Raw genomic sequence first — 25,553 nt, 5'->3', positions numbered from 1 at the left:
ATGCTGGAGAGCATTTGGAGGAAAGAGAACACTCCTCTTTTGCTGGTAGGAGTGAAAACTTGTACAGCCACTGTGGAAACCAGTATGTCAATTTCTTAGAAAATTGGGGATCAGCCTACCTCAAGACCCTGCAATACCACTATTGGGCATATATAGAAAGGAGGTACATTTACATCAGAAGGACAATTGCTCAACTATGGTCATAGCAATATTATTTTAATAGCCAGATCTTGGAAACAACCTAGATGCCCCTCAACTGAAGAATCAATAAAGAAAACGTGGTATATTCATACAGTTGAGTACTACACAGTAGTAAGAAACAACAACATCCTAAAATTTATAGGCCAATAGACAGAACTAGGGAATAAAAGCAAAACAAAGCCAACCAAACAAAAAAATCATGAATGAGGTAACCCCCAAATCAGAAAGGAAATATAGTATGTATTCACTCATAAGTGGATAAGAGACATAAAGCAAAAGATACCCAGCTTACAATCACAACACCAAGAAAGATAAAATCCTCTTCCAGAAACAAATGGAAGCAGATTTGGAAATCTAAAAATAACCAATGGGCCAAGCTCATGCAGTACAATTGAAGTGAGGGAGGATCAATAATATGAACAAAAGAGTCAAGACCATGTTGGGGAAACCCACAGAATTAACTGACCATAGCTAGCGAAAGATTAGCGATCAAGGTCTGTCAAACAGGGAACCTGCCTAAGACCGAACGAGACTCCCTTAATATAAGTGACAATGGTGTAACTGGGAAAATATATAAGGCCACTGGCAGTGGGTTCAAGATCTAACACTAATGCACAAACTGACTTAGTGGAGCCCATTCTATATAGAGAAATACCTTGTTTGGGCTACACACAAAGGTGCAGGGAGTGGAGAGGTATCTTGTTCCTGCCTCAATAATATGATGGGACAGACTTAATAGATTTTTCTAGGGAAGTCCTTACCCTCTCAGAGGAGCAGATGGAGAGGTGGGGGTGGGAGTTGAGGAAAAAAAGAAAGGGGGCAGGAGGAACTGGGATTGGAATATAAAAAGTAAATTAATAAAAAATTAATATCTAATGAAATTGAAGAACAGTAACAGTATATTCTTAGTCATTGCTCTTATTGAAAAGGAATAGACTTACTTCTATGTTCTTGTATGAGGAAGTTTTCAGACTTAAATAAAATCGTCAGCTAAACGAAGTCTCTGTCCAACACAAAATATGGAAGATAGAAGACAGACACTTTGTTTCCTGGTTATTTACACTTCAGTGTGAATATATGTCCATACTCTGAAAATAGGGACTCCTTGTTTTTAAAACTGCCATGAAGCTTAGGAGATTTGCATCACAAAGAGGCTAAGGGATTTTTTTTGTACATCTCATACATTTGTATTTGTATAGATTATAAAATAATCTAAGAAAATGAAAAGGGAGTATCATATTGAAGAACCTTTCAATTGTGTATTGGCCTGGATAAGTTTGGAGCTTGGGACCTGTAGCAGAAAAGAGGAGAGAAAACTTTGAAAACCGTGGCATTTTGAACAACATATCCATTTTGCCATAATTCTCTAGCACTTTGTCTGACTTTTGGTATTCTTTTGTGAGCCCACATCTTAATTCATGCTTTTGATGATTGCTTCTATTTCTTTAGGGGTTATAGGTCTATTTTAGTTGTTTGTTGTTCTTGAAGTAATTTTGTTAAGTGATAATTATTCAGAAATGTGTCCATTTCCTTTGAATTTTCAAATTTTGTGGGGTTCAGGTTTTCAAAGTAAGACTTGAAAATTGTCTGGATTTCCTCTTTGTCTATTGTTATGTCCCCCATTTCATTTCTGATTTTGTTAATTTGCATGTTGTCTCTCTGCTTTTTTGTTAGTTTGGATAAAGGCTTGTCTATCTTGTAGATTTTCTCTAAAAAAAAAAACAAAAAACAAAGAAAAAAAACCCAACTCTTTGTTGAATTGATTTTTTTGTATTTTTTCTTACTTTCTACTTTATTGATTTCAGCCCTTAAATTGATTATTTCCTGGTGTCTACTCCTCTGGGGTGAGTTTGCTTCTTTTTGTTCTAGGCTTTCAGTTGTGCTGTTAATTCTGTAATGTGACTATACTCTTCACTTAGTGCGAAGATCTTCCCTTGTAGCATTGCTTTCTAGGTGTCCCATAAGTTCGGGTATGTTGTCTCCTCATTCTCGTTGAATTTTAGGAAGTCCTTAATTTCTTTCTTTATTTCTTTTTTGACCCAAGTATGGTGCAATTGCTCATTGTTCAGTTTCCATAAGTTTGTAGGGTTTCTGTGATTTGTGTTGTTGTTGAATTTCAACTTTAAAACATGGTGGTCTTATTAGATGTAGATGACAAAACCAATATTTTTGTATCTGTTGAGGTTTGTTTTGTCCCCTATTTCGTGGTCGATTTTAGAGAAGGTTCCATGTGTAGCATAGAAGAAGTTACATTCTTTTGTGTTTGGGTGGAATGATCTATAAATGTCTGTTAAACCAATTTGGACATAACTTTTGTTTGTTCTTTTGTTTCTTTGTTACATTTCTGTCTGTCAGTCCTGTCAGGTGTTGAAGTCTCCCACAATGAGTCTTTTTTATATAACCCCACCCTTCCTTAGAAATTTTATGTCATTTCTTTGATCTTCAGCTTTATGTATAAATCTGTCCTCAAACATTTACTCATTCATGACTAATAATATTTAATGGTATTTAATAGAATTTAGAAAGCATTATTTCTAGATGTGGGAGCCATTTTTTTATAATGCAACAAATTTCACTGTAATGTATATAATTGATTTACCTAAAAAATATATTATACCTGTATGTTTAGATGATGTTGATATAGTATAAAGATTGAAAATATAAACTTGTAGATTAAACAACCTCAAGTTTTTTTCCCTGCTTTTATAAATGATCAGCCTCGTGCATTTAAAAAATTATTACCATCTCTGTGCTCTTATTTTTTGTTTATGCTAAAACCGGGGGTCCAAATAATTATCTACCACAATTCTTACAAAAATGAATTGTTTCAACATGTGTAAGTACTTAGCAGTTATCTATTAAATTAGCTGACCTGAGCTTGTGAAAGCTCATGAACTGTTGATGAACAGCTAGGGAGCTGGCTGGGGACTGACCTAAGTAAGCCCTTTGTATCTGGGTAACAGTTGTGTAGCTTGACCTTTTGTGAGGCCCCTAGCAGTGGTATGGGGACCTGTACCTGATGCATGAGCAGGATCTTTGGAACATATCCCCTAGTGGGATGCACTGTTCAGCCTTGATGTGAGGGGGTGGGGTGAGAGCTTGGACATGCTTCAACTTGATGTGCTGTGCTTTGTTGATTCTCATGCGAGGCTTTACCAATCTGAATGGAGATAGAGAAGAAGTGGATGCTGGCTGGGGTGGGGGGGGGTTGAGAGAAGGGAGGTGATGGGAGGACATGGGAGGATATGAGGTAAGGGAAACCCTGGTTGGTAGGTAGCATAAATATAAAACACTAAAATTATGAACCATACTACTACATATTACTTATTACCATTATCATGCTAAATCTGGAAATGTTCTGCTTCACAGAAACCAAAATGACATAGCATAGTGAAAAACAAATTAAAAAAAAAAATGGTGAATATCGAGGCATCACTATCTCAGAGCTCAATATGTCTGACAAAGCTATAGCAATGAGAGTATCATGGTACCAGTACAAAAACAGGCTGCTTGATCAATGGAATAGAGCTGAAGATGAACATAGAAATATATACACTTTTAGCTACCTCATTGAGATAAAGACGCCAACAATATCAAATGGCAAAAAAGACAGAATCTTCAACAAATGGTAAAAATAACTGAAATATGTTGAGCTGGAGACATGGTTCACTCCCTTTTCTTCTAGAAGAGCTGGATTTAATTCCTAGCAACCACATAGTGACTTACAACCATTTTTATATCCTGTCTGAGGGAATCTAATGCCCTTTTCTGGCAACACAGGAAATGCACATATGCAGGAAAAATACCAACTCACATAAAAGTAAACAAATTAATTAGTTAAAGTTATTTTTAAGGTATACTCCAAGTCTGAATATTTTCGTTGACAGGAAGAATGAGGGCTAGCTCCACAAAACTGTACATAACAGCTGTTAGAAATCAGTAATCAATAATGGAAAATATTAGATAATAGGAAAGTATTATCTTTAATAGAAACTTTAGAAAGATCTGAGAGACTAGAAAAACAGCATCAGGTACATTTCAGGTATTTTAAATGAAGAAGTAATTCATAAAATAGTTGATTTTCCAATTAAAGTTTAGAAACATTCTGGCAGAAATCAGAAAATAATGTTGAAGCCCTTAGAACTAGAACTAAGAATGGTTATGAGTCACCAAAATGTTATGGCTGTCAAACCTAGTCCTCTGAAAGAGCAAAATGTTCTAAATGAGCCATCTCTCTATTTCCTCTTTATTCTTTAAAAAAAAAATTAGTCTGTTTACAGACAGAAAACCTATACTCATAATTACAAATATCAGTTCAGTGTACTTGTGTTTTCGGGCAAATTCATTAAATCAAAACTGATGCCAATTTTACTTCTTTGCACAAAATTACTTCCATCTGAAGATGAGCTCTAATTTTTATTTTGTTCAGGTTTGTCGCAAACAAAATATTAGAAACACATATTTTCAAGATGAAAAAAATCCAGCTGTGTTCTATCTCTCCTCATTCTGATAGTTATTAGGGGAACAAAAGCACATAGTCTCATTGTTTATTTCATGACTTCATATAAATTTCAACATTATCTTAAATATTCTGTATTTCCTGCTTTTAATACCACTCAATTTAATTTTTCTTTAAAATAAAAGTGTAATGTTTCTACCATTTGTGTTCATATGGCCAGTGTTTTCTTGGCAGGCTTGTGTAGGTGCTCATCAACCTGGGGGTTGCTTGAGCATTGAACAGCAGGGGAGATTGGTAGTCTTCATCCTCTTCTAGGGTCCTCTAAACAAAACTCATTTGTTTCCTTTAAAATGAATTTCAAGTAAAGCTCTATTGAGAATTTGCAGTTGCTCATAAATCTATTTAAATGGGTGATCCAAGGGTTTCTAGTTACTCAGAAATCTGGAATGACAGATTTCTACTTGCCTTTGTATAGACTTATGGAGGCATATGTGGTGACTGGGTCTTGTCTCAGAGGAAATATTGCTATATTTCTTTGTAATTTTCTTATCTACAATAAATTGTCCCCATCCTTTCAACTATAGAATTACATCTGCGGTGGAGTCATCAAGTTGGTGAAATACAACAAAGATTGTTCTTACTTGAATGTGTCAATCTGTGTCCAATTTCTGTTTGAACATAATTTGATGTTAAGTAATATCAAAATGAAATGATACCAACAGGAAATGCAATCAGAAGAGTCGTTCTTAAGCTCATTTTTTTTCTGATTTCTACTATTTTCTATAATTTACTAGTTTGAATTTTTAAACGTAGACATTTCCACCGTATTTGATAAATTGTAGTTTATCCATAAATGTGATGAATTACTAGATACATATTGTACAAACCATGATTTTCTTGTACAAAAGGCAACTGTAGAATATCATGAGAAAGCCTGAGTGTATTCCATTGTGTTTAAATGTTATAAGATTCTGTAGAGTGTCAGATATTATTTTCTTAGACCTTAAATGTATCTTACTTTCTCCAGAAATCAAAAATCTCAACGTATGATAAAATGTGGGCGTTTATGAGCAGCAGGAGACAATCTGTACTTGTCAAAAGCAATGAAGAAGGGATCCAGCGAGTCCTCACCTCCGACTATGCTTTCTTAATGGAGTCAACAACCATCGAGTTTGTTACCCAGCGAAACTGTAATCTCACACAGATTGGCGGCCTTATAGACTCCAAAGGTTATGGTGTTGGCACTCCAATGGGTAGGTTACCTGGCAGCCACTCTATGATTATTCATTAATCTTTATTGCTGGGAAAGAGGGGAAAGGAAAGCATCTACATAGTTAACAAAAAATTTCTTTACCTATTATATCTCAGCAAAGCTTTTCAAAATCTATAAAAGAGAGTTAAAAGTTTGGTCATAAGACAAGGAGCTTGGGAAGATTAAATCATGTGATCAAAATACAGTGTATGATTGTTTTAACAAATTGGACATATACTTCCAAATTAACATGCTAAAAGAAAAATGAACGTCTATCAGATATCTAGCAAAAATTTCTACTGTAATTAGGTTGAAATAGATATAACATGTTCATCTAGATATACTGAATTCTCAATGTCAATAATAATCATTATTAATATGTTAAAATATGATAAAATAATAATTATTTTATCTCAATGTGTAGCCTAGGCTAAGCTTAAACTTACAGTGTAACACATACATATTTTAATTTCACAGTCTGTCCTCTTTCCTCGGCCTTCCAAATGAACTAAAAATGAATTTTTCCAGTATAGATGTAAGTCAGAATTTATTGTGCCTGGCTTCATTTTTCTTTTTCTTTTTTTTTTTAATTTTATGAATGGTTTAAACAGTGAAATTTTTCTTTTGAACTTTAAGCTTATGAATATTTCTAGCAAATATCCAAAGAAGGGCACAATTTGTTCTTACTAATATTGTTTCACTCAAAAGAAGGTAGCACATAAATTAAGGGTGACATATTTAGACTAAGTGACACCAAGGATTAGATACTTTGAACATTTCTCCAGGTATGTGTATTATAATTATTTTTTCTTAGTTGATTTTATTATTTGTTATATTCCAATCCCAGTTCCCCTCCCTCTTCTCATCTTTTCACTCACTTCCTCCCCACAGCATCTTTTAATCACAAAAATAAAGTGAAATAAAAATAATTTAAGAAGATATGATATTGCATACTTGTAGTTATTAACACTCATAAGCTGAATGGAGGATTGGTTGAGTAAAACCTGCAAATGTCTGCTAGATACCCCATCAAAATGATGATGATAATGGTAATGATAATATCATTAACCACTTTTAGGAAAAATCAATGAGAAGTTTATAATGTATGTGCCAATACTTTTAAGTTTGTGTGTATTCTTTAAAAATTTAATGACATTAAAAGATGCAACATAGCATAGGTGTACATATGGTGGACAGAAAATGGTTTCCAAAGGAAGTTCATGCCTTGATCTTTAGAGTATATGAATGAGTAGCTTAGACAAAATTACTCTGCATATGTAATTAAATTTCAGTTAATGAAATGGAAAAATTACCTTGGTAATTACACTGGAGGTCTAAATATAATTCCATTACTGTTAGGAGAAGGAGATGGTGGCTAGAATCATAGCAGGTGTATAAATATCTGAGCAAAAGGGTGCAGAAAAGGGGTAAGGAAACAGACAGGACACAGAGATAAAGCATCAAGTGCTGCTACAAAAATAGAAAAAAAGGTCTCAGGTTCTAAAATGAAATGACCTTTAGAAGTTCTAAAAGTCAAGAAAATTTATTTCGCACAAATATCCTTTGGGACCAGAATATTGTATAACTCTGATCTTCAGAATTGTGAGATAATGAATTTGGTGTGTGATCAACTCACTTATTTTTCAAAAATTTTTCTTACCTGAAACAGAAAGCTCACTATAAGGAGGACATATAATCATATTAATTAAATTATTATATTTTAGAAACAAAACAGAAGCATATACTTATTTGACTTATCACAATAAGAAATAAACAATAACAGTTATTTAAAAACAGTTACGGAAGAATGACTTCTGAGAAAGTAATGTAAAGGTTTTGTACTCATACATTGAATAATTTGTGATATTTTTGTCTCTACATAGCAAAAAGTTGTTAATTTATTTTTACCAAAGAAAACTTAAAGCAATAGAAATTTGATAAACAGACAATACTATGAAATGTCACATTTTAATTCAGAGCAAATCCTGTGCATGGTACTTCTATTTCCTCACTTTTATGGTGGTCTTGTGTCTTAGTTACTTTTCTATTGCTGTGATAAAGACTGACAAAAAAGCAACTCAAGAATTAAATGATTTATTTCTGCTTACAGCTACACATCAAAATCCACCTTTGAGGGAAATTAGGGTACAAACCTGAGGTAGAAGGAATATAAAAATGTAGGCAGGCCACTTACTAAGAGCTCTTTCTTGCTTCTTTATAGCACACAGAACCATACTGAGTTTGACCTGGGCTTTCCCTTCATAAATCTATATGGTAGGGGTAATTTCTTAGTTGACATTCTCTCTTCCAAATTGATGATTGCATAAAGTTGACATAAAACTAATGCTACAATCAAATAAGAGAACAAAACAAGGTTTTGACTACAAATCTGAGACTGTTATCATTCCATTTATATCCTCTTGAATTATTGATCTGATAGCTAGTGCACTTATAATAAACCATCTTCATTAATACATATAAGCCCATGTGTCTGAGCAAAGTTGATTTAGATTATATATCTCAGAAAAGTAGGTTTTTGTATGTACAAATGTATATGGTTTATTTTTAAACAAATTTAAAATTCGGAAGAATTTATAAAATATTTTAAAGTTTTTATTTATCCTTCTGTAATTTTAGTGCAATAAAAAATAACAAAAAACTGTACAAAAATTTTAGCGTATTTCTTCTGAATTATGTAAATTTGACTTAATATATATTTGTCTCATTCCGAATGAAACGAATTTAAGATGAGTAATAAAAGTATATATGAAAATATACTGAAATCACTTTCTATTAAAATATATTTTATTACTTTTATCAGATACCTTTCTTGTTCATTTAATACAAGTGAGTCCTATCGTACTCAAATAAGCAGAATATCAAAATGTTTTCCAAGTTCAGCACATTGAGAATGAATTTTAATTTTGTTAAACACTTCATCAAAGAAGTTTGATATACAAATGGGCAGCTCACACTTGCCTCTTAAATACTTCACTTTGTGGAAAATATTACAGGCAGGAATTTAAAACTTCCTACTTCACACTCTGGATGAAAGTATGGTTTCATGAATTATTTATACTTGTTCAGTTATTAATCAAAAGAATGATATACAACTACATTTGAAAGAAATAAACTCCCAAGCAGAAGTAGGTCCACAGTTCTCACTTAGTATTTTGTTCCTTATCATGATCAATCACACTGAAGACTATTACTGTTATTTACTTAGTTTAAAATCTTATTCACCCATAAGCTAACAGAAGAAAAAAATTAAAGTAATATATTAAGATATCACAAAAATGATATTTTAGCATGTTTCATTTTTCTCTGAGATGTGGAAAGAAATCCACAGAAAGGAATATATATATAATTCAGGCTTAGATTTTGGGAAAATTAGAAAACCTACAGGGATTCTCTATGAGTCTGACTTTATATTGTTAATAACAACAAACTTCAGTGATAGTATTGTATTCTAGCATGATCAGAGGAAGGAGATTTTATTTTTACTTTCATTCAATTATATTTTGCTTTTTTCATTACTTAGGTTATTTGACACTGTCAGGAAGTTATGTGTCTGCAAAGCAAATTAACGAATAAAGTAGTAATTTCTTGATATGGAAAATCAGAAACAAGTCTGAGAAACTAGAGTTTGCCTGTCCCTGAATTTCTTTTTGTGTTTTACAAAGATGCTAGCCTGACCGGCTCCTTGTGCATGCTTCATTTGGGGTCTGCTACTTTACCCACCTCTCTTAGAGCAATGATTATTGCCTAAAGTGTGCTGTGAACATGCTGAGTGTCTCAAACAGAAACTGTTTAATTAGGGCAGCTCTGTTTACAGAAATACCTTCATAGAGACATGAAGGCAAATTATAAATAAATACAAGCTAGTTTAATTAAGTGTGTGGCGATGATAAATCCCTTTCACAGTTTTCCTGACAGCAGCAATATTATTTTAATGTGACATTTACTATGTGGTAGAAGTTGGAAGCAGCAGATTTTTTGCATATAATATGTTGATTGAATTTCCTCGTTAACTTGAAATATTTTAAAAAGCTCTGGGAATGGTAAAATTAAAAAGGCAAATCACAGCAGTTTCCCTGAGGAATGTTAGGACACATCATCAGGTATAATCTCTCCTCTTAATGTACTATATGCAATTATGTGCTTAAAATCAGGGAGCATTTCTTTTTGGTGGAAATTTTTTCGTCTAATACTAGAAGGTTTTTGGTTTCTGTTTTTTTTTTTTTTTTTTTTTTTTTAAGATTGAGTGCATATTACAATTTGAGAACCAGGTTTAAAAGAGTCTAACAATTCAGTAGTTAGAAAAAAATATACACTAGGGTCTGTTGGCATTATTACATTATTATGTTTTGCTTTGTTCATTTAGGTTGGTATATATATTTTAAACAGACTGTAGGGTCTCATCACTATCACTTTTTACAGTGATAGACTAGTGGCATGTTCCTTCCATTTACATATTTCCTTACATCTTCCAATGAATGTGAAACATAAGACATGGGGATGGGTATATGGAAAACTGTTTTTATGCCTATGAATATCATGTTGTCCATGATGTAATGAGTCTATGTGATCTGGGTGATTCCCATTTTACAAGCAGATTTCAATCAATAGGAAAATTTATACATTTTGAATAATTACTTCTTAATTAAAGTATTTCTTTTTTAAAATTTAAATTAGAAACAATCTTATTTTACATATCAATCCCAGTTCCCACTCCCATGACCCCCACCAACCACCATCCCATCCCCTTTCTGCTCCCCAAGAAGGGTGAGGCATTCATGGGGCTTCATCAAAGTCTGTCACATCATTTATGGCTGGACCTAGGCCCTTCCCTATGTATCTAGGCTGAGAGAGTATCTCTCTATGGGGAAATTGGCTCTCAATGTCCATTTGTACACTAGGAATAAGTACTGGTTCCTCGACAAAAGGCCCCATAGACTGCCCAGGCCTCCTGTCACCCAGGCTCACAGGGTGTCTTTCAGCCCTCTGCTGGTTCCCCAGATGTCTGGCTGGGGTCCATGAGCTCCCACAGCTCCCACTTGCTCTAGACCGCTGTTTCTGTCGATTTCCCCAGCATGATCTTGAGCCCTTTGCTTATCACTCCTCCCTCTCTACAAATGGTTTTCAGGAGTTTGCCTCAGTACTTAGCTTCTGCTTCCATCAGCTACTGGATGAAAGCTTTAGGATAGCATATAAGGTAGTCATCAATCTACTTAATTGGGAAGGGCATTTAAGGTAGCCTCTCCATTGTTGCTTAGATTCTTAGTTGGGTTCATCCTTGTTTCTGGGCATTTCTCTATTGTCAGATTTCTCTTTAAACCTATAATGACTCCTTCTTGCTCTTCTCTATTCATGCTCCTACTCAATCTTCATGGTCCCTCATGTTCATTCCCTTCTCCCCTCATTTATAGAAACTATTTCTGTGAATACTAAACTAGAAGTTATAGCAAGGGAAACAGAAGACAGAGGAATTCCATCTTCTTTGACTCAGGAAATTTATGACTTTGAGGCAGAAAATAATTTCAAGATTAATTTGTGTGCAGTACAGATGAAGGTTAATAAAGATATTTTAAAATGTATTTTTAAATTTGCATAAAGTATATTTTGGTAATATTCTTCCCATTTGCCCAATATTCCTCAGGCTGTCTTCACTCTGCAAATTTATGTTCTTTTTCTGTTTACAAACAAAGAAAACAACACATACACCACTCCAAGGAAAAACATAAAGTCCATATTGTATATATAGCCTGCCTCTCACGCCATTGAAGAAAACTGATTTTCCATGTTTCAAGAGCTATCAATTACAAATAGCTAATTGGTGATGGGTATGGAGTTGGATTTGTACTCACTTTTCTTTCTATTTGCTACGATTTCATCTGACTTTTACTTGTGCATGTCTTGTACATACTGTCACATATAGAATTGAGCAAGAGGGTCAAAAGAAGCTAAGAGACACTTGGAAACAAAGTAAGACATTCAACGAACAATGGTGTGGACATTTCTGAGATGACAATTCAGTCTAATGAGTCATATACATATGGATGTTGCCCATGCCTTCAATTTCAGCACTTGAATGAAAGAGGTAGAGGGATCTATAGGAGTTCCAGACTTTATTTGTAGTTTTGTATGCCAGGGATACACAGTGGGACTCTGTATTAGAAAACAAACAATAAATGTAACAAACAATTAAAGTAAACAAGCAAAAAAAAAAAAAACAGAAACAAAATGAGTTGTTTTTATGTAGGTAAATTATTATCTTTGAAGAGTTGCAGGCAAATTTAAATAACATATGGTGGTTACAGTTGATAATATCACATGGATGTGCAGGATAGCAAAAGAAAGAGTCAATGAAAAGAAATGATACCCTACCTGTTTTCATTAGGGTTTCTGTGCCTGGATTGAACTCAACTACGGAATGGGGCTAGAGGGAAAAATTGATGCGGCAGCCATGGGAGAGCTCTGCTTACAACATGTCTTGCCTACTTTCTTACAGAATATCAGACCTCCAATCCAGAGGTTGCCCCACCCACACTGGGATTGGTCCTCCCACATCAAACACTATCAAGAAAATGTCCTACAGGCTTCCCTATATTTCTACTTTATGGAGGCATTTCCTCAGTTGAGGCTCACTCAACTTTTATGATTCCAGTTTGTATCAAATTGTTGTAAACTTAAACCTAGCCAGCATACTACCCAAGATTTCACATAAGCCTGCTTCATAACTACTTAATACACCTACATATGAAAAGAATATTGACTCCATATTAGCAACTTTTCAAAGCAGGTATTGTTATTGTGGTAGAGTTCTTGCTTCTGAGCTGGCTCAGACAAAACTGCCCGATCAGTGTTCTTGCCAATTTCTAAGGCCCTGTAAATGATTCTGTCTTTATATTCCACCTTAACATCACAGGTGAAATACTGCTGAATTTACAAATAGTAAATTCAAAGATGAAGTAACTACGTTTATAACATCCCAAAACATTAAATTTGTAGAAAGTTTTCTTTTATACAGGCAACTGTTAAACATTTCATCATTACCATATTTAGTAATTAGATATAAAGTTTACTCCTATAAAATATTTTGTAATATGATTATAAAATATTTGTATTAGTAGCTCTTGAACAACATTCAACTTACAATATATGTACTCATCTCAGCCTACATGCAAATGTGAATTATGTCATTAAGCTTTATTATGGCCATACTCTACTCTGACATGTGAAAAATATGGATTCCGTGTTTTGTTTTGATTTTCTGTGTTAAGGGAGATCGACTGCTTCTTTATTTCTCTGTATTTAATGAGTAGGAGATATGTAATTGGTACCAAAGGAGACATTTTGTTTGTTGGAGACAGACACCAATGTTTATAAAATATAAATCAGTATGAGAAGCATGTTTTCTCCTGGCTTTACTCATCATTCATTTCTAGAACTTCCCAATTTATCATATAATAAGTAATGTAATATTCATCATTACAGATGCATGAAATTGTTGGCCTTCAGGTTTTTAGCTTTACTGAAATGAATGAATACATTTGTCTTCATTAGTTTAACATAATGCACAAAAATTGATGCAAATTATTCATCTTTCTGCAGGTCAACTCTTCTATTAAAATGCATTCTATTTTTCTCTGCATAAAGCAGCAAAATTTTAATATTACTAAAGTGATTGTGCAAGAGGAAATTGGAATATAGTAATTTTTGGAGACTGAAGTAGGTATAAAGAAGTGAAATCATACCTGTAGATGGTTTATATTCCTGGCATATTTGTTCATGCCTATATTACATGTCCCTAAAACTAGATGAGAACTCAGTAAGTTTATAATATACCAATGGATACTGACAGTCTTTGCATGTTAGAACTCAGGAAGTTTCCAGAGGAGATTTGTGGAACTGCAAGCAATAGTGTAAGCAGCTTTCATTAACATTGTAAATGATGACCAAGTGTACCTAAACTATATATAATTACATAACTCTCACGAAACAGAGCAACTAGTTATAAATTTTATACACAAAGTCTAGCTCACGCAATCCATTTACTGTTGTGTGGAGATTACTGCAAGAATATGAGTTCTAATTATATTTTAAATTACTCAGACCCAGTGAATAGGCCAAGGAATTATCTTAGGGTTGGTGCTGCTGATTATAATCTTCCCTCCTATTAAAGACAAATTAGATGAGTAGTTAAACATATTAATAGGAAAGTTAAAAACAAAAGCCTTGTATTTACTTTTCTAATGTGGTAGTAACATTCTTAACAGGCTAAATAGTACACAAGGTCACTATAGTCAAACTTACACTTACTCATATTCTAGTCCCACTTATGTGTGCACTAGGAACTTGCTGTGTGTATGAATATCTAAATATTTATTAAAAATAGTATGTATTTGATGCAGAGGTTGTATAGGCAATATTGTTTGAGATCTCATACAGATAAATACAATTTCTATACAAAAATTATAATTATTATTATGGAGTGCTGGCATTTAACTTTGCATTTTATAATTTATTTACTATTGTAAAATAATATAGTGTTTACCTCATCTTAAAAATATATTTTTAGAGTATTTTATATATTAAAATAACATTTATTGTAAAATCAAGTTGATTGAATTACATAAAGTTCTTATATGCCCTCTTCCCCCACATATGCATAGTTTCCTTAATATAATTTACAATTAAAGTATTGAAGGCAAAATAATAATCAAATGACATTTAATATTTGAATGCATTTAACATATACTGCATGTTTATTTTGTTCCAGAAGCAGTGCAAACAAATTAGGTAAAGTGTTGTACTACATTGCATTAGATGGTTATTAATCAGATACTCAGGTTTATACTTTTAAAAATAAGTTTATGCAAATTCTACATAATAAAAATAAAAGTATTATGATTTTGAACATCATAGCAATACAGTGTAGAGAATGTAATTCAACTCAAATATATTAATATAACATTCTCATTAATATTTCAAAGAGATAATCATGACCTCAGGGGTCACAAGATTCTGCACCACTGAGGAACCATGGTATGATACAAAACTTACAACCTTTCACCATGAAAATACTAGCTTGAAAATTAGTTTTTAAGATGCTCAAAAATTGCTATGCTTTTACTCATCAAGTACACATGTCATCATAGTAATTTGAGAGTCCATTAATAAAAATAAATATGGCCAGGAATGGTGTCAAGTATAAAAGTTGATGATTCTGCCCCTTTTTTTTTGCATGGGAACTTGTAACTATCAAGGGGCAGACCAAACAAAATCTTCTGTTATTTAAAGAATTACGAGAATTTATGAATATACCCATCACTAATTATTGTTTTGAACTAAATTAATGAGAACAGGAGAAGATTTGATATTGAATCTTTTGCTGCCTTGTGCCAATCATGACAACCTGAATTAGATCTCAAGGACCTACATGTCTCCTAAAAGTCTTCTTCTGATCCTCATGCACATGTTGTAGCACATTCTTATCTAAACATGCATACACAGAAAATAAATATGTTTAGAAGAAAGAAAGTAAATACTATATGGTTGCTTACCTACCCAGCACTCAGAGTTCAGTCATGTGTTGACTTAAAGGAATTCATATATGGGGGTTATATTTTTTAAACCGTTGTTGGACTAACATGTTTCAGAAATGAAAAATAATGACAGCACAATTAAAACTCTATGAGAGGAGTATGTAGAATTCTTTATGCTACACTCATAGCATATTAACTTACCTAATAATATGTACAAACTGTTTAATATAAATGCACAGTATGCATATAAATGCGCAGTATTTGAATAATCAAATTAACGTTAATAGTAAAATTCATTAAAATATCCTTTTGAAACCAAAATGAGCAACTAGTACCTAGATGTTCCTAGATGTTATTTAAATTTGAATCATGGCCAACAAAGAACATGACCATAATACCTAGAAAAGTAGCAATAAAGTAAATGAAATCAAAATCTTTTGGGAAGTGAGTAGTTATTACTTGTCATGAAAATGAACAAGACCCAACATTTACCTTATACATTTAACAATATGTCAAAATACTTTAAGTGCTATTGGAAGACAAAGGAATAAATATTGATTTTGTTTCTTCCATTGGTTTAGTTAATCTCAGCATGGATATGTAATTACATTTCTTTTTGCACCAACTAGTTTTATACCCACACTTAATTTTAGGTGTGGAGACCTCAGCCACACTGAAGTACAAACTGGATGATGACTCATAAATATGTGGGAAAACAGATGATTATGGGACATGATGAATGGAGCACCATGAGCTCCACATACAAAGTCAAGAGGATGATGTTGATAGAGACAGGCACAGAGACCTCAGAAGGAATAACACATTTTTTAACAGAGTGGAAAGGAGTAATAAAATTAATAATTATTGTTACTGAAGGCTGTATTTATGAGTAAGTAGTAATTATTTTCTTCAAAGCAGTAAAATTTGAGTTTAATATAAAACACTTTTTAAAAATACTAATAAAGGACATTTTCTTCATTGGGTGGTTATTTTAGGTTTATCTTATTACATGTAGTCTGGTAAAAGAAAATAAAAATTACATAGTGATATAATTCTACTCCCCATCTAGGTGAACTAGGTCACATTCCAACCACTAGGCCTTCAACTATACAAGTTGAGAGTTCATATAAACATTAAGGAATATAATGTCATGCTCCAAAAAGTTTGACTCTGAGTAAGAGAATATTAAATCCATAGAATTTGTGTCTAATGATAACCTTCATTAAGAGATAGAGAACAACAAAATCTTACATAATATAAATATTACTCTGTTTGCTTTTTAATCCATAGATAGACATTTTTATTTTTCTAAGCCTTATTGTGAATTAACATTTGGCACAGTAATCAATACTCTGTCAATCACAAATTACTTAAAAATGAGATATAAATTATATTTCAAAATATATGAGTCAAGATTCAGTTTGAGAAATATCACTTTGAGTTCTAAAAGAAAACATCCATGAAAAAGATTACCTCACTCTAATCTTTTTAATTAGTCAAATAATATTGATTCTTAAAAAATACCAATATATTCCTAATGAAAAAATAAAAAAGAGAAATGTAAAAGTATACTAAGACATGCCTGTGATCTTAGCAAGTTGGGAAACATAATAGTTCAAGAGTTATGAGTTAGAGGACAACCCAGGTTACATGATGAATATATGAAACATTTATTAGGTTTGTTGTGAGATGTACTGAATGTAGCTCATTTTTCTTAGAACATAGCAGCTATTAAGAGGTATCATGAAGAAAGTCTTCCTTCCTATTGGTATGCCTCTGCCATCAAGTCATGTGAGGTCTCATTTATCTTAATGTTACTATGTTATTATTGAAATGCACTGGAAGTGTGAGGAAAAACTCTGCTTGTACATAGAATTACAGTGTATTATTATAGTAAGTAATACAATGGATTAAGTCCTTCAGGCTTATGCTTTGGAATAGACTGTTCATGCAGTGGGTTATCCACAAGTAAATCACAGAGAATAGTATAAAGGAAGAGACAGTGCTGAAAAATGGAAAAGATGATTTGAAAAGATATATGTGAAGATGAGTGATGGGAAGAAAAGGAATGGCAAGGAAAGAAGCTAAGGAAAATAATAAAAGAGAAGTAAAACTAAAAGGAATGGGGAGGTAAGGCTATAGGAAGGAAAAGAAACAACGAGGGGTAAGGAAGGAAGGGAGGAAGGAACAGAGGAAGGAATACAATAAACTCATAAATTATCTAAAAACATAATTTATGTTTACACTTCCCAAAACTTAATAACAGTATTTGAATATATTTGAATGAAATATTAATTTTACATAGTTACTACATAAAATTAATATTTAAGATGTATTCACTGTCATTACACTTAGAGTAGTGTACCATCTATAACACGACCAGACTCAACCTTTCTCTTCTCAGATAAGATAAGTTCAGGTGTGCTTAGTAGGTCTGGACACAGACTGAAATAGTCTCTACATTTTCAATGAGGGCTCTTTTTTATATATCACATCATAAATATCAGAAAGATCAAATCAATTCCTTGGGGGTAAGCAAAAATCTATATCTTCCCACTCATTGCTCCGTTTTTCTTTGCTTTCCCCCCTTTACCTCCCTTTTTATGTAAACTATGGCAAAAGCAAGTATTTTGTTAATTTTCAAGGTGATACTTTCAAAATGACAAAGTTCCTTTCAGCCTGTAGAACATGCATAATAACTAAGGAAAGCCCCAAGAAAGAAAGAATGGAAATCAGAATCTTCATCATGAAATTACAGATGGTAATTTTGGCTCCAAGAAGTATTTCTTTTCTTCTAAAAGGTTTAATATATATATCCACATCTCATAAATAAAACTATCTGACAGTTTAAATGAGATTGAACTAAAGACATCTGTGCCTGTAACATTGAGGCATCCCAGACATTTTTTTCTGACACATTCCAGTGTGGTTATTTGCTTTTTATACATTTGTGGTTTCACTTGTCAAATGTGAGAGAAATTATTATGTAGACACATTTATGAGTTATTATATTGTTAGTAAATTAAAAGTAAAGAGACTTTCAAAAATTATTGTGTTTCCTAGGCAAGGTGAACTTGAGAGACAAAGGCAGTTTGATTTCTGTATTTTCAGTGCTTGAGAGGCAAAGGCAACTGGATCTCTGATTTGAGGTCAATCAGGTTTGTATAAGTTATTTCTGGCCCAGTCATAGTTGCATAGTGAGAACTTAAAAACTTGCTACGTTTGTTCAAGGAACCTTGTAGTAATGTGGCTCCTCACATTCTCAATGCTTACCCTCAAGCCCTCAGTTCCTTTATTTCAAGTTATAGACTGATATAGTGTGTTTTAATAGATTTTTTTGGTTGCTTAAATAGAATACCTTGACAAAATAAACCTAGTAAGAAAAGGTTTATTTTAGGTAAAATTCAAAATATGATCCATTACCATGGGGGAAAATCAGGGCAGCAGGAATACCAGGTCACAAAACACCCACAGTGAGAAAATACTGTTGATCTGTTCTATCTTATACAATCCAGGATTCCCAACTATAGAGGATGGGTCTCCCAATATTAACACAACCAAGATAATAACTACAGGCAGACTCAAAAGCTGAGCTCGCAAATTTTCCATCACACTCTACAACTGGTACTATAACAAACCTTATGACTATTATTTTTGCTAAGTGAGAGGCTGCCTATATGAATTAACAGACTCCTGTTCTTTGATATCTCTTTACTCAATGATAATTCAGTCCACATTTGACTTTAGCTTATAGGCTTGGTAGAAATTCTTCCTTAAGAACAAGATGTGTATCAAGGAAGAAATAATTGATTTTATTTTATTTTTTGGTTCTTCGAGACAGGGTTTCTCAGTAGCTTTGGAGTCTGTCTTGGAACTGCCTCTGTAGACCAGGTTGGCCTAGAACTCACAGAGATCCACCTGCTTTTGCCTAACAAGTGCTGCGATTAAAGAAAGGCCCGTACCACCACTGCCTGAAATATTTGAATTTTTTAAATCTTTGTCTTAGTTTATTTTCTATTACTGTCTAAAACATTATTACTAATGCAACCTATAGAAGAAAATGTTTAGCTTGATGCTCTTGATTGCAGAGGGATAGAGTCCATGACCATCGACCATCATAGCTGGCAAAAAGGCAGCAGGCAGGCTGGCATGACACTCATGTATGGGTTTCAGGGTATACCTCTTTTTGAAAAAATAATGTGCAAAGTCTGTTTAAATTTTTATTTATTTTCTCATTTATTTATTTTTATACTTTTATACGGCTTTTTTTTTTTTTTTTGGCATGCCTTCTCTTTGTAGTCCTGTTTGTCCTGGAGCTCACTCTGTAGACCAGGCTGGCCCACTCAGAGATCTGGCTGCCTTTGCTTCAGGGGCTGGGATTAAAACCATGCACCACCACATACAGCTCTTTTTATTTTGAGTTTATAATGTAATTACAACATTTCTCTATTCCTTTTTTTCCCCTTCAAACTTTCCTATAAATTCCTCATTCCCTTTCAAATTCATGACTTCTATATCTGAAAACATGCTAATATACATACTGAGATAGTTATATTTAATAAAATATAAATATATCCTTTAGTAACAATTAATGAAAAGACAGGTCTTAAATATTGTTCAGAGAGCATGAGTCAGAGAAAGCTCACCGAGAATGACATGGAATTGTGAATTCTCAAAGCCAGCTCTCATTGACATACCTCCTCCAACAAGGCCATACCTCCTAATCCTTTGGAGAAAGTTTTACCAAGAAGAAACCAAGTATTCATAGGGGGAACCATTCTTATTCAAACCACAATTTTACTCTCCCTTTAAAAATAATTAAACTAAACCAGTAATAGTTAATAAGTTAGTATCAGTTATTCACTATCATTGATTACATTCCTTTCTCATTGCTATCTATATTTGTAAATATTCAAAGGAAATCTTCTATGACATAAATATATGCTACTTTTTATCAGTATTGCCTCATTGTTGAGGGTAACCCTCTGCATTGGAAATAGCCTGTGACACGGGAACCTTTTGCCCAATAACTTGACAAGATGACACGATGGCTCTATATAAATTTTACATATGTGTATATATTTTAGGAAGTTCTAAAGTAGTAGTAGGCTATACAGGCCTTTAGTGTTTGTTATTCCTCACTGTAGTCTCTTCTCTAACCTTATCTCTAGTTTCTATCCCCATTCAATCCTCCTTATTTAATTTCCCATTTATGCCTTTAAAACACTATATTGCCTTTCGTCTTCATTAGAAGATCCTTTCCCTCCTCCTCAATCCTACACGATTATGTAACATCTATTTTAAATGAAACATAGATATCTATAGCAAAAATTGCAATGTTTATCTTTCTGAATCTAGCATAATGTTTTGAGACAAAGTATCACAGAGCTCAGACTGACCCTGAATTTATTTTAAAGTCAGAAATGATCATGAATTCCTGATCTATCTGTCTCTACTTCCCATATTCTGGGAGCACAGTACACCTCTGTGCCCAACTTTACCCATCATTTTCAACAGATTTCCTTTATTTTGCTAGGAGATCTATAAGTAGAAACATATTCACACCAATCATCATTCATAGCACTGACTTGATATGTAAATGTTCAACTTTTATTTTGTAAGTAGAAAAGCATTATAGGGCAAATTTGTGCCACTATCCAAACAACATAAAATAAAGTGTTACTGAAAGAAATTTTGGAAACAAGATTTCTGGTAGGAATAAACAAAACCAGCGTTTTGAGGCAGATGATGAAAGATGCAGATATTTTGATATTTCTATCTGAGTTCTGGGCATCCTATTACCAAGATTGTACTAATCTTGTAGTTGTTAATATATGTGTATACTCATAAGAACAAATACTAAATTTTATTTATATTGTTTCTACTGCAAGAAGTTATTAATAACAATAAATAACAATTAAGATATATTAACACAATTGGCTCATAGACTCCTCAAATTATAAATGGCATCACCAAAATCAGTTTTTATAACCCAAATCTAAGGAACCAATGAAATTTATTAACATCAAATAGCAAAATACAAATGTGCTATGTCCATACAGTAGATAATACCTTGGAAACTTGCCTGTTAATCACATCAACCTTAATTTATGACTTTAAATGTAGACATGTAGTGTTCCACTACTGTCCTAGAAGTGAATAATGGTTTTTCATCCATTCTTCAGGCTTAGTGTAGAATTGTTTCCCGACATAAAACAATGACTTTTGTACTCTAAGCATTTCCCTTAGTGACTTCCTGTTTGCTATTTCATTGGTCATCCAATACTATACTCAGGTCTGTCTTTTAGGTGAAGTCATTTACTGTCACACAAATAAAATATCTTAATAGACTTTATAATCTACATTCCCATCATTCTGTACAAAGAATATATACCGACACATGTCTAGAAAGCCTCCCTGCTGTGGCTACCGTATAAAATTTTCGATTATTGTGTATTTCTGTGTTGTTCCATTTAATGAAAAGGAAAGTTGATACTTGGAAGCATTTGTAAAATCTCTATTCTCCACTCATGAGTTTGACTGCAAAACTCTGTTTTCCTTAAGATGTTAATCACAGTTTGTTTTTCTCAGGTTCGCCATATCGAGACAAAATCACCATAGCAATTCTTCAGCTACAGGAGGAAGGCAAGCTGCACATGATGAAGGAGAAGTGGTGGCGAGGCAATGGCTGCCCAGAGGAGGAGAGCAAGGAGGCCAGTGCTCTAGGGGTTCAGAATATTGGTGGTATCTTCATTGTCCTAGCAGCCGGCTTGGTGCTCTCAGTTTTTGTGGCAGTGGGAGAGTTTTTATACAAATCCAAAAAAAACGCTCAATTGGAAAAGGTAAATGTCACATTTTTGCGATTTAAAACACTTATTTTTCTTATGATAAAACACAAGTAACAAGTTTTCTATTTCAACCCATGAGAAATGCTTTGAGCTGTGGCTCTTAATTGTCTCATATCTCTTGTTGTATAACTAACATATAGATTTGGTGAAATATATTAATATATCTCAAGAAGACTTATGATCATCATCATAGTCTTTAAATTTATTAATAAAATGTCTACTTGGCAGTTTGCAGTTATATCTATGTTATGCGTATCTTACTGAGGACTATACAAAGAAGATTGTTTTGCTTGGAGTTTATTGTTGTTGAGTTAATGGAGCAGGTACAGTTACTGAGGGAAGAAAAGATATAAATTGTATTAGGAAATAGAAATTATCTGTCAAACAATCCCAAGTTTTAAAACAGTAATGTAAGGTAGATAGTAAATAAATTTAACTTCAGTAGAGTTATTCTTATAATTATTATTAATATATCTTATCTTGCATTATAAATACCATTGCTAATTTTAAATTAGTAAATATGTACAGATATGATTTTGCCAGAGCATATTTTTATGAAATATTCTTTTACTTCCTCTATTCAAAATCTTATATGAAATATGTATAACCACAAAAGTGTTAATATAATTTTTCTTTGTAACCTAATATATTAAGTAGATTAAGAGACACGTTTTTATTCTAGTTGAAAAGTTTGCGATCACTTACCTTTAATATTTCTAGATCTAGAGTTTCTCTGTAATTCTATAAATTTTGAGAAAAACATGAAAATTACACAGAGAGCACACATCAACTCTATATGTACATTTAAAACTCTGGAAATGAAATGAGCAACATTTTTTTTCTATCTTCCAGTGCTCTATCTATTCTTCTGTATATAATCATCTTGTTGTTTTGTTTTTAATAGAAATATATTTTTTTAATGTCTTTAGTGAGTATATGAGTAAGATGGACTTTATGAAATTCTATTGTTAAAGGTACAAAGATAAGAACAAATGGTATTTAAACAGTAAAATATGTAAAATTCATACTTCTAGTAGTCATTGAATATATACACCAGAAACTATTTTTGTAAAATTATAGTTTAAAAATGACTTTCTTTGGCTTGAAGGATTTTATGTTATAATTGGTGACACACACTTGAACCAGAAATCTGAATACATGTGTTTAAAATTTTAATCTATTTTAATTTTAATTGATTTGACACTTTTATTCATCTTTTACAAATGAATATTTGATAGCCCTATCATTTTGAAATTTTCAGACATTCATACAGCTTTTTTTCCTTACAACATTAAGATTGGCTGTTTCTGGTAACATGGGTAAGCTAAATTCTGTTATGTTAATTTGAGTTGTTTACTTTAGTCCACTCTTGTTACTGTGTTTCTTTTGCTGGTGTGAAAATAGCTTTGAAAGCATATGTAAAGGACTGCCCAATGAACAATCTCAAGAAGGCATCAATTGACATTTTTCAATAATTTGCCAATAACACACTTGATTACTTCAAAATGAATCCTATATTTATGAAAGGATATTGATTTTCTAGTGAGAATGTCTAACCATCCATATGTAATGATTCTCTTAAGTCTATCTAAATATTAAAATAAAACAAATTGAATCTAGACACTATTGGTATTGTATTTTCATTATCTCTAGCTGCTTCTTCACTTGATTTAAGTGAGTTGTGTCCTTAACAATTAAAAAAACAAATCATTTATTTTTATTAAATCTCAAGGGGTGTGGTTATTTAATCTTGAAAATAAATTGGCTTAGCTGTTGTCCCCTCTAAATAAGTCAGTAAAACTCTTCAGATACTCAATCTCAGCAATCTATGGCCTTAACATGACTTCTAAAAAAATTATGAAATAAATTAACGTATACATCCAGTCGCTGGGAGAGCAACTGTCCTGATAGTAAGTGAACATTTGGCTATGCTCACTGATTGTCACACAGACTCTAAATGGCTTCTTTAATGGACCCAAGATTCTCTAGTTCTGCATAGTAACCTGCAGCACCTGTCCCTGGCCGTAGGACGAGGGTTTCGGGTTCTCTTCAGTTTGCATATTCCTCTGACCACATTAAATTAATCTTGTGTTCCAACAGTTATACTTTTTATTTTTTGACTGGAGTGACTATTGTTTTTTTTTCCCCTGTTTTTTCCCCCATCAGCCCATTTAAGAATGGGCACTTAGACTACACATTAAATTGTCCAGAAAGGTCCCCACTCCATAGGAGATAATGTGTCTGGCCACTTGGCAAAAGCTTGTTTCTGAAAGATATAGGTGTGTTTTGATACCTATTATAATGAAAAAGAATGTGAATTGCATATTATTTTTTGCTAAGTTATGTGTACATTACATTATTTACAATACCCCCCCCACATGTCCTGACAGGTGGAAGGTGATTTTCTCATATTAAAATATGCTCAAATATTAGGCCTGGCTATCTTTTATTTATGAACCTACCCTATCACCTCTTTCTTACTTCTTAACACATTATTTCTCTTAATTTCTTACTTCAATATGAATATCTTTCTTCAAATTATACTCTTCTCTCCTTTAAAAGAAAGACTTAGCTCACACCACCCCTTTAAAATATTCAGGTTCTTAAGCAATACCTCATGGTAAATTTATCTATCAGCCTATCATCTCTCTGTCTGTCTTCTGTCTATCTCTGTCTATATATGTATATATCTATCTATTATCTATCTAATTATAAATATACCTATTTTTCTATCTATACTTCTCTTAACCTGATCTGTCTAATGCACCTATTATCTCACTATCACTAACTTATTAATAAAACTAATTATAGAAACCTATTTGTGGATTTATAGAATTGGGTATATCACTGTTTCTATATAATTCAATATGTTAGATTGAACAATTGATTTATTAGTAATGATTCATTCTATTTATTGTGATACCTAAGGTTCTATTTTCATTTATTCATTTTTCATGGAAAAAGTTTCCTGATACATTATGAAGCAGGTTAAAATATTAAGTCTATTTCTGGGTTTTACTATGGACTATATCAATATGAAAATAAACTACAGACATATTTTATTATTCATTTATCATCTATTTATATTATATTTTATTAATAATATTAAAAGTAAATACTTGTGAAGGTTTCCAACTAATATTTATTAATAAAATATATCTGAAATGCATTGTTTTACATGTCAGCGAAAAGCAAGGGGTTGTCATTCAATAATCCATCCTCAAAGTGCTACATTGTCAGTTTCC

At 32.7% G+C, this 25,553-nt stretch overlaps 1 protein-coding gene across 1 annotated transcript in view; it reads left to right on the top strand.

Moving 5' to 3' along the window:
* Positions 1-25,553, top strand: part of Grik2 (glutamate ionotropic receptor kainate type subunit 2) — a 628,441-nt gene that overhangs the window by 593,552 nt on the left and 9,336 nt on the right. Inside the window, exons 15-16 of the mRNA XM_051206151.1 lie at positions 5,688-5,913; positions 22,052-22,302. Coding sequence (XP_051062108.1) covers positions 5,688-5,913; positions 22,052-22,302 — 477 coding nt within the window. The remainder of the gene's footprint in view (positions 1-5,687; positions 5,914-22,051; positions 22,303-25,553) is intronic.

Source organism: Phodopus roborovskii, unplaced genomic scaffold (assembly GCF_943737965.1).
Source record: "Phodopus roborovskii unplaced genomic scaffold, PHOROB, whole genome shotgun sequence".
NCBI lineage: Eukaryota > Metazoa > Chordata > Mammalia > Rodentia > Cricetidae > Phodopus > Phodopus roborovskii.
The sequence above is the reverse complement of the archived record's forward strand: the minus strand, read 5'-3'. Positions and strand labels throughout refer to the sequence as shown.